This window comes from Argopecten irradians, chromosome 1, assembly GCF_041381155.1.
Source record: "Argopecten irradians isolate NY chromosome 1, Ai_NY, whole genome shotgun sequence".
In the NCBI taxonomy this organism is placed as follows: Eukaryota; Metazoa; Mollusca; class Bivalvia; order Pectinida; family Pectinidae; genus Argopecten; species Argopecten irradians.
Window position 1 is genome coordinate 65,406,499 of NC_091134.1, and position 21,292 is coordinate 65,427,790.

Here is a 21,292-nt window from a genome sequence, read left to right on the forward strand (position 1 = left end):
CAATACCCATACTAAATGGGGATCATACATGGACCACTCTTAAGCAGATATAATGCAGTAACTGATCAAACACATTTCAATATTTCCAAAGTTATAGAATAAAGGGAATAGAGAGGGATTTAAAGTTGTTTTACAGAAAATAGTACTGTAAATTGGGATATTTTAAATGTGGTCATGTTTTAGCTAATTTGACGTTTGGCACGAAAGCGCCAAAATTTAACACACCAACATTTGGTTACGTATTTATTTGTTTGTACATGTATACATGTATAACGATCAACACATCTACATGTCATTAATTAGGTATGTGAACACGTACTCTCGGGTAAATTACTCAATCACGTTACATAAACATACAATGTACATTTAAGGTATGTTCTGTCAACAGGAATTAAAAACAACGTTACCGGTTCGAGTCTCTTATTTTTACAAACATGTATATAATTAGATTATATTTCAAAGGGTTGTCTTTGTATCGATAAAGCTTCAAATCTTCAGATTTTTTTCTTTTTTCTTATCAAATCAAGTTATGCACCACAACTTTGCATAGCATAGGAAAACGCCAAATGGGAATGATTCACGTACCATGTGATACCCGATTACGTTTGTACTGGACTATTGTTTCTATTGGTGATGGAATGACGTCAAAAGATGATATCCCGCGCTAACGTCATTTCAGCGGGATGATTACAAATAGCTCGTTCCATCACCACTGGATATAGTAGTCCCGCACAAACTTTATCGGGTATCACGTGGTACGTGAATTAGTGCAATTTAAACGCACCAAAATTTAACCACCCTATTTTGATACCAAAACGCCAATATATCCCAATTCACGATAATTCGATGGTAATAGTCAATCGAACATGAACTTATTTACTTTTATGATTTTGATTAGACTGAATCAACTGGGGATCCCAATAGTAACTCTGGTTGGCTGTCATAACCACTCTACAATATAAGGCTAACTCTGGTTGGCTGTCATAACCACTCTACAATATAAGGCTAATTCTGGTTGGCTGTCATAACCACTCTACAATATAAGGCTAACTCTGGTTGGCTGTCATAACCACTCTACAATCAGACTGATCTAACAGTGTCTCTGGTTGGTTGTCATAACCACTCTACAATCAGAATGATCTAACAGTGTCTGTGGTTGGCTGTCATAACCACTCTACAATCAGACAAACTAAGATTGGCTGTCATAATCACTCTACAATTAGACTTCCCTAATCCGATAGACTGACTTATTTTCTACCATTTGTATTGTAATTTCCTGTTTGTAAGACGTGTTTCCTATATTACCTAAGTATATACGTCAAATTATATAAGTGTAAAGTACTTTTTCAGGAAATGATAATATATCTGACTCCAAAATAGACAAAACTGGGCGTAATTTGCCGGATAGTCCAATGGTAACCTTAAGATGTTTGTAGATGATTCGATTAAGAATACTTCATAGTGGTATTATCATATGTTAGCGTTATGCTAAGTATATCGCATTTCTTTTGTGGAAATATTTCAAGTCAATTACAGGATAAATTGTTTTACGGCTTTACTTGTAAAGCAATGTTTTGTTTCCAGAAATTCTTGTAACAATTCTGGCGATCCTAACAGGAAAATTGCCTTATATATATTCATGCCTTTTGACAGCATACATGTGTTTATGGTTGTGTGTTAGCAGTTATCGCTGTTTTAGTATTTTTCTTTAAAAAAACCACACGATATTGCCATTGTCTAATACACATGATGTAATAACTTTCTGACGCCCAAACCGTAAAACATAATACCGTAGATTATAGCTACGCCATTATTAACTATGACAACTTGCACTTCTTCCGGGCCATCGAAAGTGATTTTGTGTTTCATAACTTACTGCGTAATCGATGTAAAATTAATTAACGTTTATAATTTATAAGTGGATACGATTTAGAATTATATCATTTAGAATGATAATTTTAAAGATGGAAATTGGTGTGAAAGTTCTTCTGTGAAAGGAAAACATTGTTATTTACATGCATATTGAATTTAAAAGAAAATGAAAAAAAAGAAGTTTATATTTTATACGTCATGGTTTTGCTCTGTAGATATCTATCTAAAATACACCCTGATTTTTTCTTACAACCCCAGAAACAACTTATTAACTAAATCTTTATAATTCATCATTATCAAATAAAATTATAATTCTCATGAAGTACTCTTTCCTGCAAAATATCATTACGCCATTGTAACAGCCAACCAAATGCATCGTTTCAACGTCGGCGTCATTTGACGTTATAAACATGAATTCAAGCCAAAGAAAATTCTCGTTGCTGCTCCGCCTCGGGAAATAGACAAGTCCCGTAAAAACAGAAACTTGCTATATCCCTCAACCCCATACTTTAACAGTATATTGTAACATATAAACGTATGTCTCACCTCAAAAAGTGCTTTGCGTCTCCATAACCAATAGGTTGTGCGGGGATAGTAGAATCTGCGATCCAACTTTCACTTTTAGGGATACGGTAGGTATAGTCTTCAATAAAAATGTATAAATGTAAAGAAAATAAAGCGACCAATATATGTCTATATGTGTTAAAACTTTAAAATTAATCACAAAAACAATATAATCAGATATGAAGCCAGGAGACTGTTTGTCTAATTGTTTGCTACCTTTAGCGGGATAGAACATAGTCAGCATGTCCCCATCTGGTCCAGTTGTCCCCCTCTGGACCCCGGATCCCGGGAGCCACCAGCTGTTGGGGTAGGTGGAGTTACCCATATTGAAATCGGCCGGGTCCGTGTACATTATAATTCCAGTAGCATTGTATTGTTGGGCTATTTTCACCTACAGAAATAATTATATAATTTTTAATTATAGCATTAAAGCATCTGAGTAATACAGATATATTATTTCATTTTTTTTTGTACTTTTGTTAAACAATATTTAAACATTAAACTGTCTTTCTATGGCATCTATGGTCTATATAGATTCCAGAAATTTGCAGACAATCTTCATAATGCGCGCTAACGCATTATGAGATGAATGTCTGCAAAGCTCTGGCATCTATTTAAACCATAGATGACATAGGACGATAATTTAATACTTATATTAATATTATTAACTCATTTTACCTTATATTTTTAAGTTAGACAAGGAATACTGTTTACCAATGACGATTTAATCCACACGATGAAACTGTCATTTTTACGGTGATCAGTTGACATAACTATGTCAACAATAGTGACGTCATAATGGTCACGTTTTGAGTGTCAGTTATGCCACCATATACTTCAATTTGCCTTGGTTAGTTTATATAGTAGAAGTTGCAAGTGAATGAAAAATATAATGATTTATCTAATTATTTTGACTTATAATCTTTGACTGACTTATTGCATACCCTTCAGTGATATTTATTGTGCCTATCACCTACCTTGTCCCCACGAAAGATTTTGCCATACCTGGCAATGACAATCTTGCCTTCCACAGAGATGGACTGATTGTCTCGTAGAAAAACAAAATCCTCAATCCGACCATAGTTAACATACACCAAATCGCCCTGTCAAGTGAACAGATATGTTTTAATTTTAGTATGGTGTCACTTTTACTAGGGTGTGAAATGTCTCACATCGTGAATCGCTCGACAAATTGCACGTTATTTTAATCCATGCAATGCAAATTTAATTTTGAAACTGAACAAATTAGAAATATTTGCATTTCAATATGAAAATGTTAAAATATGATGACCCCACGAAAAAAGAACCATGCAAATCACAATTAAAACGGATTTTTGTTTTTTTGGTTTTGTATCCAGGATTTGCCGATGATTTTACTAAATGTGAATTACGATAAAAAACAACAACCTAAGCTTACCTCCGCTACCCCTGCGACGGCGAATGCATTGAATGGGGGAACTATTTCTGAGTTATTACCCTCTGCATCTAACGGCTCCTCGTATGTCGCTGCCTGGAATACTACCTCGTTATTGTTGGACATTAGTTCTACCTGAAAATATGTAAAGTGCACTACTTAAGAACACTATACATAGCTTATTCGGTGCATATTATGGAGTTATCTGCCCTTTGTGGGTAAATACTGATTGTTAGGTCATATATTTATGAGTATAACGTCATTTTTCCACCAAAGCGACGCAATGACATCGCAATCGATATCTACCGGGATGTAAGGGATATAAGGTTAATTACACCTTTCAACGGTACAAATAAGTCGGTGTAATTATCACACAATCCAGTGATTTCGCCCGTGTAATATTTTTGCATATGTCACTAGTGTAATATGATCTGGAGCGATTTTCATTGGTTGGAAATTCATTGTGACGTCAGATAGAAACAATAAAATGCCGACAGGAAAAATGACGTGACGTCAGGATTACGAGGACAGTGGGACAAAATGGAGGCCTCTGCTGGATTTTCGGAAAATATTTTGACATAAATTCTTTGTTAGGTAGGTATTTGTAGATTTATGATAAAAAGTATCTTAAATTTGTGTTCATTTCATATGAAATGATCATATGAAATGAACACTCATGTAAGTTCCTATATGCAGTTCAATGTTACGCTGAATGTAATCCTTTTAAAAAAATATAACCTATGAACATCAAAATTAGCCTTGATATTCCCTGTATCCCAAATATGTTAATTTTAAATGAATGTTGTTGTTTTTTCTGAGTTGTACAAAAGAAAATGCTTCATTGTCTATTTTAAATGGATGTAAATATCCCGGTCGTACACTGATATGACATGTGGTATCCTTGCTTCGTGTTCAGAATTCGTGTCGAACAACCGGATTATCATGACCTTTGTGGGCAGTCTGACGATAATTCTTAAGGATCACAAATTGACTTTTCTGATTTAAGAACACTTTCCAAACCAAGCAAACATACAGCGAATGCCTGTATAAAATCGTCTGTCGAAAGGAGTGACAAAATATATACCGTATTAGGGTTGGTCCGGTTCGGGTAGGACATTAGCACGTCATACGGCGTCACTCTCACCATGTCCAATCCGCTGTTACGCCATTCGTCAGCAATTATGTCGATTATTTCATCACCTCCAACTGTTCCGGACATCCGCGGTCGACTGGTATATCGTCTTACAATTCAAAAGAAAGTAATTAAAATAGGAAATAGCATGGTTGGGCGTCCTTTCACTACAGCTTAAATGTTCTATAATGCGTACTAAAGTCGTGAATTACATCAGATTTGATTGAATTTAAAATGATTTTATCACCAATGTAATCACATTTTCCTGATGTTCAAGATATGCCGCCTATATATTCAAATAAGTCATAAACTTACGCAAATAAAAGAATTGAATTGAAAAATTTTAATTGAATATGTAAAGGTATTTTGATTCAACCCTGGTATTATATATCTTACCTAAGATTTTCTTTGATGTTATTACTGTCCAAACTTGACAATAAAACGTCCACTGGATCTTGAGTTTGTCTGCAAATGAAAATAATCGATAAGCAAAAAAGATTCTAACTTAATATATGAAGAAACTACGTTTTTTCAAGAACTTCTTTTAAAATTGACGTTAATTTTCATATTAATTGTCGAAAAATATAATTATAATGAAACGCCCATGTTAATTTTGTGAGGGCACGACACTGTAGCAATGGGTTTGTTGTTATTGTTTTGCATCCCATAACACTCAATCTGATGAGTGAAGGATCTTAATGATGTTTATTTTGAGATGGGTTCCTTGTGTTAATAAAACTTTATTTTAAGGTACATAATATGTACAGATGACATTTTCATTTACTACAGAAAAAAACATCACTGATTCAGTTATAGTTTTAATTACACGATGTGTACATTATACATTGTTTATTTCCTTATATATTTTTCTATGTTTTTCAGTACACCATTGACATACATACACAGTTGACAACATAAGGTAAATAGTCACAAGCTTATTGGAGTATGACCCCTTCAAGCCTCAACATCCGATATACACACATGACACACATGTAGTAATGAAATCAGTGATGTGTAATAATATACCCTGTGTATAAATAGATGGTATCAGAGTACTTCCGTTCCCGTAACTAACCAAAACAGACTCATCATGATTCTAAGCCCTAGGTACCCGTTGACACAAACAATGACTACTTATGTATAGAACATGCAACGTGACCAGTACTAAATGAAGCACGTGACCAACGCGTGAAATCACGTCACGAATACAATAAGAACAATAGTCCTTAAAAAGATAGTCATGTCTGTGCTAAAATACGTATGATAAAGATATGATTCAATTCGCTATTCCTAAAATATTCAGCTACAGAAACACCTATTAATTTTGCTCATTGACTAGTTTGCTTCACTTTACCAAATCATGATACATTGTTAAGTTAAATTCTTGGTAAATCTAGCTTTTGATAAGATAATGTATGTCAAACCCCATTTGACTTGGTAATTTATAAAAAATCATATCATTTTTGTAAATTGTTCAAGGACAAGACAAGCAAAGTAGAGGGGATTCCTTAAGCTGTAAAAAGTTGACGCACTACATAGAGAATGTTTGGCCATTAAGAACTTTACTACATGTTTTTTACTGGTTTTATGATTGCTTATATTGAACATTTTCTTTCGATTTTATTATTCTTATTTTGAAATAAGCAGTACATACGCCTCGTGTTTGGGAGCGTTGCCGTTGATGTGCTGATCAGAACTGGACCCCCTAGCGGCGTATCCAATCCCTATACCGATTCCTAGACACACCGCGCCCACCACTACGGCCCCCATGACGAGGCGGGAACGCACCATCTTCTTCTTGTCCGTATCCATGGTGTTGATGGAGAGATTTGAAAACCTGTAAACATTCATTGTAACAAAGTGATCGTGATATGACGTCAATGAATGGGCGTTTATAGCTCGCTGTTAGCCAAAGTACAGGTGTATTTGTATATCGTTTTGTCAATGTACTCTGACAAGTATATCATGAAGTGCTCCAAGAAATTCTTATGTCAAGCAAAGAAACCTAAATGAATGTACGATGTATTGAATTATGTATTCATTTATGAAAAACACATCAAATGCATTACTAAATGCCCATTCGAATAGCATATTTTATTTCTACATCCTGAATAGTTCTGGCTATGATACCAGACAATGATGGTACCTTAATGTCAATGCAGAGGAAGCTGTTTCTTAGTTTCCAATATAATATGTGGTACCAAACTACTTATAATTAAGACGAAGACTGGGAATATACATTACACGGGACCTGCAAAGAGCTTGATCTGAATATCATCTGAATTCGAAACTTAAACTTCCATGGACCTGATTTTTGTTATGTAAAGTTCAGTCCACTTTCAGATTATTAATATCAGATGAGTTTAGCTTTGAATTACTGTTAAAATCTATTTCAATTTTACTTGAATTTTACCATAAGGCCTGTGTATTACACATGTATGTCAATATGCAAATATCAGGATATTAATTCGCATATTTAAACGGTAATTTTTTGTCGCTTGTCGTATTGTATACAAAGTATTCATTTTGCCTATAATTTTTATTTTAATGTACGCATGGCAAAAGCGTACCAAGTAATTAATGTCTGCATAGATGCGTATTTGAATGAACAATCTTCCTCTTTACCTTTACGGAATACACTATTTAAGTATCACTTGTATTGATGAACTAACATGATATCCGCAATTAAGATGACTAAGCTATTGGAAATTTCTATTTTATCGTCAATGCGGACTCCCCAATATTCTATTTACGATCTCGGAGTATGGAAAGACTGCTGTATATCAATTTTGATATACATGTTTTTTACCTTCGTTTATTACTCTGCACGTGCTTGTGATTACGTCACAATCCCATTAATGCTGGCGGGGTCAATAAGGTGAGAACACAAAAGTCTACAGATGTCCCAAGCTTCCTTAGTGATATAGCTCTTCCTGGCGGCCAGACCTTTCATTGGAATTATATTCAAGTTTCTCCCAAGTAAAATATAGGAGGACGCATAATGCAACTACATCTTGAGCTTTACTCTACTATAAGATAGTTTGGTGTTAGTTGTAGATATAATAAGACCCTTAGTAGTCAAAAAAACAAAACTTGTGTCAGATATTCTTTTTCTGATAATTTTGCCAAACATTTAACATTTCAATAAGTTATAATTTTTCCTGAAGATTCAATTTACGCTGTCTCAGGTGTTTGTGATTTCCTTAGCTTTAACATAAGAAGAGAACGCTTGGTCGGTGGGCATGACATTTTTTATTATAAAATGACGTAGAATTTCCTTCCTCAGATCGGTACTGCCATCCGCCAATCAAAATAGGATTAAACCAGATGGCAGACGTTTGTTTTAAATGTTGGATTCTAATTTACGTTTTAAAGTGAACAATTGGCATGTTTAGCAGGCGTATAAAGCATTTTGGTGTACATGTGTCAAAACTGACACACAACTTTCCACATTATATTCATTTGTGTAAAATTTGGCATACAAAGTATTTTGGCAACAAAATTTAAAACCAGTAATGATTGTATGTCAAGGATATAGTTACAGAGAGAGTGTGTATACAAGAGAGAGAATGTTTTAAGAGTTCTCTCAACATTGCTCTGCCGTATTAGCGTGAAGTCAGGATGTATAATACAGACGGCTTTCTTCATTAAAATCTTTAACTCAAGAGTAGCTGATATTAAAACACGAAAGTTGTCAACATCGTTTCATTGTCAGAATGTTCAAATTAAGAGTTGCTTTTATACATATTGACAGCACTTGCACATATTCTTTCTAATAACGATTTTAAAAACCACGTGACAATATCCATGTTTACGATTTACAAACCACGTGACAATATCCATGTTTACGATTTACAAACCAAGTGGCACATTCGCTGTTAAGAATGTTCCTAAATCAAACCAGGGAAATTTAAGTCGAAAGTCAAATATGTGAACAAGAAGCTCGAAAAAATTAACTCGACTCTCAAAAAGGTTAAATCGAAACTTGATGAGATGAATTCCTTCGTTAGAACAGAGGGACGGGTTTCATTTTCTTATTGTTTAGAAACCTCCGCCAACACACCCTGGCTGTCATATCACTGGATTTACGATGGTATGTCTGTACATAGAAGTGATTGATAAAGATGTGATTAAGACAATCCCTCAGTGATGTTATAGAACACCCGAGCATGACTAACACAACCCCTCACCCCTCAGTGATGTTATAGAACACCCGAGCATGACTAACACAACCCCTCACCCCTCAGTGATGTGATAGAACATCCGAGCATGACTAACACAACCCCTCACCCCTCAGTGATGTTATAGAACACCCGAGCATGACTAACACAACCCCTCACCCCTCAGTGATGTGATAGAACATCCGAGCATGACTTACACAACCCTTCACCCCTCAGTGATGTGATAGAACACCCGAGCATGACTAACACAACCCTCACCCCTCAGTAATGTGATAGAACACCCGAGCATGACTAACACAACCCTCACCCCTCAGTGATGTGATAGAACATCCGAGCATGACTAACACAACCCCTCACCCCTCAGTGATGTGATAGAACATCCGAGCATGACTAACACAACCCCTCACCCCTCAGTGATGTAATAGAACATCCGAGCATGACTAACACAACCCCTCACCCCTCAGTGATGTGATAGAACATCCGAGCATGACTAACACAACCCCTCACCCCTCAGTGATGTGATAGAACATCCGAGCATGACTAACACAACCCCTCACCCCTCAGTGATGTGATAGAACATCCGAGCATGACTAACACAACCCCTCACCCCTCAGTGATGTGATAGAACACCCGAGCATGACTAACACAACCCCTCACCCCTCAGTGATGTGATAGAACATCCGAGCATGACTAACACAACCCCTCACAACTCAGTGATGTTATAGAACACCCGAGCATGACTAACACAACCCCTCACCCCTCAGTGATGTGACAGAACATCCGAGCATGACTAACACAACCCCTCACCCCTCAGTGATGTGATAGAACATCCGAGCATGACTAACACAACCCCTCACCCCTCAGTGATGTGATAGAACATCCGAGCATGACTAACACAACCCCTCACCCCTCAGTGATGTGACACCGAGCATGAACACCCCCCCGATAAGAACCCAGCATGACTAACACAACCCCTCACCCCTCAGTGATGTGACAGAACATCCGAACATGACTAACACAACCCTCCCCTCACCCCTCAGTGATGTTATAGAACACCCGAGCATGACTAACACAACCCCTCTCACAACTCAGTGATGTGACAGAACATCCGAACATGACTAACACAACCCCTCACCGACCAACCCCCAGTGATGTGACAGAACATCCGAGCATGACTAACACAACCCCTCGCCCCTCAGTGATGTGACAGAACACCCGAACATGACTAACACAACCCCTCACCGACCAACCCCCAGTGATGTGACAGAACATCCGAGCATGACTAACACAACCCCTCACCCCTCAGTGATGTGACAGAACACCCGAGCATGACTAACACAACCCTTCACCCCTCGTTGATGTGATAGAACACCCGAACATGACTAACACAACCCCTCGCCCCTCAGTGATGTGACAGAACACCCGAATATGACTAACACAACCCCTCATCCCCTCAGTGATGTGACAGAACACCCGAGCATGACTAACACAACCCCTCACCCCTCAGTGATGTGATAGAACACCCGAGCATGACTAACACAACCCCTCACCCCTCAGTGATGTGATAGAACACCCGAACATGACTAACCAACCCCCTCACTCAGTGATGTAAGAACCCCATGACTAACACAACCCTCACCCTCAGTGATGTGATAGAACACCCGAGCATGACTAACACAACCCCTCACCCCTCAGTGATGTGATAGAACACCCGAGCATGACTAACACAACCCCTCACCCCTCAGTGATGTGACAGAACACCCGAGCATGACTAACACAACCCCTCACCCCCTCAGTGATGTGACAGAACACCCGAGCATGACTAACACAACCCCTCACCCTCAGTGATGTGAAGAACACCGACATGACTAACACACCCCTCACCCCTCAGTGATGTGACAGAACATCCGAGCATGACTAACACAACCCCTCACCCCTCAGTGATGTGATAGAACACCCGAACATGACTAACACAACCCCTCACCCCTCAGTGATGTGATAGAACATCCGAGCATGACTAACACAACCCCTCACCCCTCAGTGATGTGATAGAACACCCGAGCATGACTAACACAACCCCTCACCCCTCAGTGATGTGATAGAACACCCGAACATGACTAACACAACCCCTCACCCCTCAGTAATGTGATAGAACACCCGAGTATGACTAACACAACCCCTCACCCCTCAGTGATGTGATAGAACACCCGAACATGACTAACACAACCCCTCACCCCTCAGTGATGTGATAGAACACCCGAGCATGACTAACACAACCCCTCACCCCTCAGTGATGTGATAGAACACCCGAGCATGACTAACACAACCCCTCACCACTCAGTGATGTGATAGAACACCCGACATGACTAACACACCCCTCACCCCTCAGTGATGTGATAGAACACCCGAGCATGACTAACACAACCCCTCACCCCTCAGTGATGTGATAGAACACCCGAGCATGACTAACACAACCCCTCACCCCTCAGTGATGTGATAGAACACCCGAACATGACTAACACAACCCCTCACCCCTCAGTGATGTGATAGAACACCCGAGCATGACTAACACAACCCCTCACCCCTCAGTGATGTGATAGAACACCCGAGCATGACTAACACAACCCCTCACCCCTCAGTGATGTGATAGAACACCCGAGCATGACTAACACAACCCCTCACCCCTCAGTGATGTGACAGAACACCCGAATATGACTAACACAACCCCTCATCCCCTCATTGATATGATAGAAAATCCGAGCATGAATAACACAACCCCTCACCCCTCAGTGATGTTATAGAACACCCGAGCATGACTAACACAACCCCTCACCCCTCAGTGATGTGATAGAACACCCGAGCATGACTAACACAACCCCTCACCCCTCAGTGATGTGATAGAACACCCGAGCATGACTAACACAACCCCTCACCCCTCAGTGATGTGATAGAACACCCGAGCATGACTAACACAACCCCTCACCCCTCAGTGATGTGATAGAACACCCGAACATGACTAACACAACCCCTCACCCCTCAGTGATGTGATAGAACATCCGAGCATGACTAACACAACCCCTCACCCCTCAGTGATGTGATAGAACACCCGAGCATGACTAACACAACCCCTCACCCCTCAGTGATGTGATAGAACACCCGAGCATGACTAACACAACCCCTCACCCCTCAGTGATGTGATAGAACACCCGAGCATGACTAACACAACCCCTCACCCCTCAGTGATGTGATAGAACACCCGAGCATGACTAACACAACCCCTCACCCCTCAGTGATGTGATAGAACATCCGAGCATGACTAACACAACCCCTCACCCCTCAGTGATGTGATAGAACACCCGAGCATGACTAACACAACCCCTCACCCCTCAGTGATGTGACAGAACACCCGAGCATGACTAACACAACCCCTCACCCCTCAGTGATGTGATAGAACACCCGAGCATGACTAACACAACCCCTCACCCCTCAGTGATGTGATAGAACACCGAGCATGACTAACACAACCCCTCACCCCCAGTCAGGATGATACAACACCCGAGATGACTAACACAACCCCTCACCCCTCAGTGATGTGATAGAACACCCGACATGACTAACACAACCCCTCACCCCTCAGTGATGTGATAGAACACCCGAGCATGACTAACACAACCCCTCACCCCTCAGTGATGTGATAGAACACCCGAGCATGACTAACACAACCCCTCACCCCTCAGTGATGTGATAGAACACCCGAGCATGACTAACACAACCCCTCACCCCTCAGTGATGTGATAGAACACCCGACATGACTAACACAACCCCTCACCCCTCAGTGATGTGATAGAACATCCGAGCATGACTAACACAACCCCTCACCCCTCAGTGATGTGATAGAACACCCGAGCATGACTAACACAACCCCTCACCCCTCAGTGATGTGATAGAACACCCGAGCATGACTAACACAACCCCTCACCCCTCAGTGATGTGATAGAACACCCGAGCATGACTAACACAACCCCTCACCCCTCAGTGATGTGATAGAACACCCGAGCATGACTAACACAACCCCTCACAACTCAGTAATGTGATAGAACACCCGAGTATGACTAACACAACCCCTCACCCCTCAGTGATGTGATAGAACACCCGAACATGACTAACACAACCCCTCACAACTCAGTAATGTGATAGAACACCCGAGCATGACTAACACAACCCCTCACCCCTCAGTGATGTGATAGAACACCCGAGCATGACTAACACAACCCCTCACCCCTCAGTGATGTGATAGAACACCCGAGCATGACTAACACAACCCTCATCCCTCAGTGATGTGATAGAACACCCGAGCATGACTAACACAACCCTCACCCCTCAGTGATGTGATAGAACACCCGAGCATGACTAACACAACCCCTCACCCCTCAGTGATGTGATAGAACACCCGAGCATGACTAACACAACCCCTCACCCCTCAGTGATGTGATAGAACACCCGACATGACTAACACAACCCCTCACCCCTCAGTGATGTGATAGAACACCCGAGCATGACTAACACAACCCCTCACCCCTCAGTGATGTGATAGAACACCCGAGCATGACTAACACAACCCCTCACCCCTCAGTGATGTGATAGAACACCCGAGCATGACTAACACAACCCCTCACCCCTCAGTGATGTGATAGAACACCCGAGCATGACTAACACAACCCCTCACCCCTCAGTGATGTGATAGAACACCCGAGCATGACTAACACAACCCTCACCCCTCGTAATGACACCTGACTAACCCCCCACCCCTCAGTGATGTGATAGAACACCCGAGCATGACTAACACAACCCCTCACCCCTCAGTGATGTGATAGAACACCCGAGCATGACTAACACAACCCCTCACCCCTCAGTGATGTGATAGAACACCCGAGCATGACTAACACAACCCCTCACCCCTCAGTGATGTAATAGAACACCCGAGCATGACTATCGCAACCCCTCACCCCTCGTTGATGTGATAGAACACCCGAGTATGACTAACACAACCCCTCACCCCTCAGTGATGTGATAGAACACCCGAGCATGACTAACACAACCCCTCACCCCTCAGTGATGTGATAGAACACCCGAGCATGACTAACACAACCCCTCACCCCTCAGTGATGTAATAGAACACCCGAGCATGACTAACACAACCCCTCACCCCTCGTTGATGTGATAGAACACCCGAGCATGACTAACACAACCCCCTCACCCCTCAGTGATGTGATAGAACACCCGAGCATGACTAACACAACCCCTCACCCCTCAGTGATGTGATAGAACACCCGAGCATGACTAACACAACCCCTCACCCCTCAGTGATGTGATAGAACACCCGAGTATGACTAACACAACCCCTCACAACTCAGTAATGTGATAGAACACCCGAGTATGACTAACACAACCCCTCACCCCTCAGTAATGTGATAGAACATCCGAGCATGACTAACACAACCCCTCACCCCTCAGTGATGTGATAGAACATCCGAGCATGACTAACACAACCCTCACCCCTCAGTGATGTGATAGAACACCCGAGCATGACTAACACAACCCCTCACAACTCAGTGATGTGATAGAACAACCGAGCATGACTAACACAACCCCTCACCCCTCAGTGATGTGATAGAACATCCGAGCATGACTAACACAACCCCTCACCCCTCAGTGATGTGATAGAACACCCGAGCATGACTAACACAACCCCTCACCCCTCAGTGATGTGATAGAACACCCGAGCATGACTAACACAACCCCTCACCCCTCAGTGATGTGATAGAACACCCGAGCATGACTAACACAACCCCTCACCCTCAGTGATGTGATAGAACACCCGAGCATGACTAACACAACCCCTCACCCCTCAGTGATGTGATAGAACACCCGAACATGACTAACACAACCCCTCACCCTCAGTGATGTGATAGAACATCCGAGCATGACTAACACAACCCCTCACCCCTCAGTGATGTGATAGAACACCCGAGTATGACTAACACAACCCCTTGCCCCTCAGTAATGTGACAGAACACCCGAGTATGACTAACACAACCCCTCACAACTCAGTGATGTGATAGAACACCCGAGCATGACTAACACAACCCCTCACCCCTCAGTGATGTGATAGAACACCCGAGCATGACTAACACAACCCCTCACCCCTCAGTGATGTGATAGAACACCCGAACATGACTAACACAACCCCTCACCCCTCAGTGATGTGATAGAACACCCGAACATGACTAACACAACCCCTCACAACTCAGTGATGTGATAGAACATCCGAGCATGACTAACACAACCCCTCGCCCCTCAGTAAAGTGGACACCCGAGCATGACTATCGCAACCCCTCACCCCTCAGTGATGTGATAGAACACCCGAACATGACTAACACAACCCCTCACCCCTCAGTGATGTGACAGAACACCCGAACATGACTAACACAACCCCTCACCCCTCAGTGATGTGATAGAACACCCGAGCATGACTAACACAACCCCTCACCCCTCAGTGATGTGATAGAACACCCGAACATGACTAACACAACCCCTCACCCCTCAGTAATGTGATAGAACACCCGAGCATGACTAACACAACCCCTCACCCCTCAGTGATGTGATAGAACACCCGAACATGACTAACACAACCCCTCACCCCTCAGTAATGTGATAGAACATCCGAGTATGACTAACACAACCCTCACCCCTCAGTAATGTGATAGAACATCCGAGCATGACTAACACAACCCCTCACCCCTCAGTGATGTGATAGAACACCCGAACATGACTAACACAACCCCTCACCCCTCAGTGATGTGATAGAACACCCGAGCATGACTAACACAACCCCTCACCCCTCAGTAATGTGATAGAACATCCGAGCATGACTAACACAACCCCTCACCCCTCAGTAATGTGATAGAACATCCGAGCATGACTAACACAACCCCTCACCCCTCAGTAATGTGATAGAACACCCGAACATGACTAACACAACCCCTCACCCCTCAGTAATGTGATAGAACATCCGAGCATGACTAACACAACCCCTCACCCCTCAGTGATGTGATAGAACATCCGAGCATGACTAACACAACCCTCACCCCTCAGTGATGTGATAGAACACCCGAACATGACTAACACAACCCCTCACCCTCAGTAATGTGATAGAACACCCGAACATGACTAACACAACCCCTCACCCCTCAGTAATGTGATAGAACACCGAGCATGACTAACACAACCCCTCACCCCTCAGTGATGTGATAGAACACCCGAGCATGACTAACACAACCCTCACCCCTCAGTGATGTGATAGAACACCCGAGCATGACTAACACAACCCTCACCCTCAGTATGTGATAGAACACCCGAGCTGACACAACCCCACCCTCAGCTTGATGTGATAGAACACCCGAGCATGACTAACACAACCCCTCACCCCTCAGTGATGTGATAGAACACCCGAGCATGACTAACACAACCCCCACCCTCAGTGATTGGACACCCGAGCTTAGACTGCAAACATGAGGTTTTCAAGTGTTTGACAGCATAATAACCCTATCTCATTGAGACTTCCCGTCTCATCTATATAGAGACGGATTCTTTTAATCATGTAGCTTGAGAAATAAGGTTCAACATGCAGAAATTATTCACCAAATAAATTACATATGCACAACGCAACTTAATCGAAAACATGTATTGCATGAATAATTGTAAATTGAACGTCATCTGTACAAAGTTTGAAAAGGCAGCATTACATATTGCCTCCATTCGAGATACATACAATTATTTGACATCGTCAGAGAGAAGTAGAACCACGGTGTTACACAACAAAAAGGGAAACATACTCGTCCATATGTCAGAGCCCGCTAAACACCTGGTATACTACCATGGATACAAGCTGACCTTTCTTGGATGACAGCTTTACCATTGTATCTAAAAGGAAAATGACTGAAAAACCAGTGTTCTCCTGCCAAACCAGGTTTCTTTCCATGAATAATTTCTCGTTGTCTCGTTAACAATATTTTGACCCCATATAATTATCTACCCTCGCTTGAAATTATGTCTGGACAAAAGAAAGCATGTACATGCATAATCAGAACATTTAGTTTCTGTCGCCGCTGTAGCACATCAGTGTTGCTTTTGGCAACAAACATACTCACAAAAGGAAAACTATCCAAAGTGGTTCAACAAAAATTTGAAACCCCACATCAATTTGTTCGAAAAGATTATTTTGCTTTGCAAACATGTTACCTGAAAAAAGACTACCGTAGTATATAAATTTACTGCATGTTTATTGCTGGGAAAGTCAACATTATGTAGTGCCGTAAATTCATTGACATTTCAATGTGACACCCATATCGTTATCATTATTGTCATCACACCAGTTGTTTAACTGTCAGATAAACATACGATTTTTATATTCACTGTGGTTTATACAGTTATATAAATACAATGTATCTGCAAAGTGTATAATCGGTGCTTCTGGTTGTCATGAAACTCGATCTTATCTTCAAACTGTCTAAAGAAATCCGCTTTTTTATAACTTTTGCAAACAAACAAACATAACGTAGAACTAGAACTGGTATCGTGGAATTATGTGTATCTTTGGTAAAAACTATTAAAGCCACACTATACGTAACTATCAACAAAAATTCAAGATAAATTCGACTCCGATATTGTTAGTATTTGTAGATGTATTTAAAATTAAGATACATTTAAGAATATTCATAATGTTTTTTTAATAACTTTGGTACAGCAGTTGTTGAAAGTCGATACATGTAAACATGCCTTTGTTTTAAACTGGTCGCCATAGAAGTTACGAGTATTGCCGAACGGAAATCGGAAAGTTCATGACCCGTTTTAGGAAGAGTTCGGACAGACGTTACGTAGTTACGGTAGTCACATGACGTTCTCGGCAAAGACGTTACATTGTCGGCTAACTTCGGCTTGTTTGACTAGGTGGGACCCACCTAGCGATAGTAAATATTTATTCGATTTTTAAAAAAATATTACGAATCATTATCGCTCATCTTGACTTCGATTTAGTCCTGTCTCTGTATGATTTACAACAGGATTTTTTTTTCAACATTCTTCTTAATCACGAAAAAAATAAGAAAGATACGGATATTGGGCCTTTAAATTGTTATTTTTTCCCACTTTTCTACAAAAAAAATAAAAGTTAGGATTTCAATCTCAGACTCTGAATTGTCTTTTTCAATAACAAAGTAGTACCATACCGAACAAAGTGTAATGTTTGAGGCATAACTTATACAGTGTGACACCCTGAAAACACAGGTAGGATGTGTTTAATGCTGGCATGTACTGCTCTGTTGGTAAAAGTATACACCTGTTTATAAGGATACTAATTCTCACAAAATAAATCTTTACATAAATCCTGTGCCAGTTAGAAAAGAAAACGCATATTCTAGTAGGCTTAACACTTACTTTTATACAGAAATTCAAAACTGAAACCTAATTAATCCACCAGCACTGGATTGGGGAAGATTCCAGAAGTGACATTCCAAATCATACAACGAAATCCAAATACAGTGATTGAAAGAGTCATGAGTCAAAAAGCTACAAAATGTAGTGTTTTAACATCATCAATTTATTAAGGACATAATATCGACCAAAACAATATGCACAAATACGGCCTCTAAAGTGTTACTAGAAATACGTAATCCTGAAGGTAAGAAGTTCTAGCGACATTGGTATCTATAAAGTTTTATTACATACTTTGGTTACACCAATCTGTATATGAGGAAATATAATAGTTTCAGCTATTATCCCGACCGTTCAATAAAACTTTCTTATATTGCACAGTTCGAAGTTACATTGCACGCTTCCATGGAAACGTTATATTGCACGGTTCCAAATGTGATATTGCACGGCTTTAGGAACATTCCGCCGTTCTTGTCTAGTTTTGTGGAAAACTTCCGAGGAATCGCGCGTAACAGTGAGTTACGTTATTATGACGTCATGCATAATTTCGCGCTAGCTTTAAAGATCTCGTATCAAACACGCCATGTAGACGTTAATCTAAAAGAGGACGGACAAAACGAATGTATTAGATTAAAAGGCTGCATGCAGGTATAATAATGTTTAAGAAGACATCATAACCGGAGTTACAACGTGACGTAGTCTGCTATACGTCAATCTTCAATAGGATTTGAAGCTTTTCCGTACGGTACGGTGTTGATGATTTTGTTAAGTGATTGTCATATTCGTTTCATAAAAGATATTCAACTGAAAACCTGGTGATTATGTAATAAAACAAATATTCCATGGGTTGCTGTGCTCTAGTTCATAGTATCTACCCCTCGCTGGTGGTAATCAACAAATTTATAAACATTTGTTGATTTCCACCACCTCGGGTTAAATATTATGTACTAGAGCACAACAACCCTTGAAATATTTGTTTTATTACATAATATTTACCCCTCGGTGGTGGTAATCAACAAATTGATAGCATAGAGCATAGCAACCCATGAAATATTTGTATAATATCAACAAACAGTCGGTTAAACTTACCTTTGCATAATGATTTTTCTCGGTAACGATGAATATAATCCAATATCCCAGAACACACGTGTGCTGTGGTCGCACGTGTACAACTAGTTATACTGTATTGTTATGAATAATAAGCTGGTGTTTACTTGACATCTGCCTGGCACCTGTACAGACTGTTTTTTGTCAGACAAGTGTGCCAAATGTAGTATCACATACTTGTTATAATATATATGCTAATTTGGCTTGATGTAAACACTACTTTGCGAGGTGGGGAAAGCGTTTTATAATCAAAATCAAGGCCATGGTAACATTGTAAAGCTAACAAATTTACACTTAGTACCCGAGTGATTTGCATAATTACCAGATTACCTGATAGGAAGTACAGAGAATATATACACATCTCACTGTTAGTCAACATGTCATTCACAATGCTACTTCACTAATGCACATTCTTGACACACCAACCTCATAACGAACATGTCTTTCTACTTATTCTATATTTAATTCTCCGACACGTAACTAAGGAAGGCAAAACACGAACCCACGAAGTTTGATACCTTACATAAGAAGAATGGAACCACAGGAAAAACTATTTTGTTTAAATAGCATATACTATTCGTGTATGCCATTTTATCATTGTGGTTTTGCTTATTAAGCTCATATATATCAATATATTTAAAGGTTTCCGGATATAATTATATAATGCTCCTCTTCCAATCACGGCGCAGTCATATAGACGTATCGTAGCTATATATGTAACGTGCACTAGCGTGTTGCTGACATTGGAGTTTTTGTATTTTGCTAGAACACAGCCAATACATTCTTTGTTGGTAAGAGACTTAACCCATATCGACATGAATTCTAATGACATAGAATTCGTCTTTCATATTTACGTAGTTATCAGCTTATACCAAATATTTCGACAAAAAGACCCGGCTGTAAATAAGGATGATAGCGGTTTACGTCAGTAAAACTCATTCCTTGTCCACTAGACTATACAATCCCATCCTGTCATATTTTACAAAATTATTAAACAAAGAGGTATAACGAGGAAGTATGTGTTTAAATGCTAGCGTATTACATGTATATTCTAAAGTTAATGAACCCTTCATGGAGTAGGCTGCTGCTATCAGAACAGCTGTACTACATTAATTGTGACCCATCTATAAATATGTATGAGGTTAGCTTTTTTTTTTGGAAAACCTATTAAAATTGATTATTAACCGATTGGGAAATCAGATGTCAATACTTTATATTCTTGTACTACAAAGTAGGTTTGGAAATTATAACGCCTTAGTGACAAGACTAAAAGGGATATATTGTTTTAAATCAGATATGGAATGGGTTTGAAAAAAAGAGGAATCGAATAATGTGGTTTCATATACTCAGATTGGCAGTGTTATATCAAATTTAGTGTTCACCGTACGATATACCTATAATATTTCTCTATATTTGCTTTAGAAAGAACCCAGCAGTACTGACGTTTTAATGAGCTGACTACAGCATCCGTCCACCAACATTCCTTACATCTTCGTCTGAACCAATGCCCACACCTGCTCTCCGAAAGGG

The 21,292-nt window shown here is 40.3% G+C and overlaps 1 protein-coding gene across 7 annotated transcripts in view; it reads right to left on the reverse strand.

The window, feature by feature from the left end:
* Positions 1-21,292, reverse strand: part of LOC138305618 (putative N-acetylated-alpha-linked acidic dipeptidase) — a 57,637-nt gene that overhangs the window by 15,153 nt on the left and 21,192 nt on the right. For 6 of the 7 annotated variants that reach the window (XM_069245920.1, XM_069245941.1, XM_069245955.1 and 3 more), the window contains 7 exons: positions 6,637-6,819; positions 5,379-5,447; positions 4,935-5,091; positions 3,854-3,985; positions 3,414-3,539; positions 2,653-2,827; positions 2,419-2,515 (listed from right to left, as the gene is read on the reverse strand). In XM_069245920.1, coding sequence (XP_069102021.1) covers positions 2,419-2,515; positions 2,653-2,827; positions 3,414-3,539; positions 3,854-3,985; positions 4,935-5,091; positions 5,379-5,447; positions 6,637-6,819 — 939 coding nt within the window. Of the gene's footprint in view, positions 1-2,418; positions 2,516-2,652; positions 2,828-3,413; positions 3,540-3,853; positions 3,986-4,934; positions 5,092-5,378; positions 5,448-6,636; positions 6,820-19,744; positions 19,889-21,292 lie in introns of those variants that run through there. The other variant, XM_069245935.1, reaches the window with a different exon arrangement.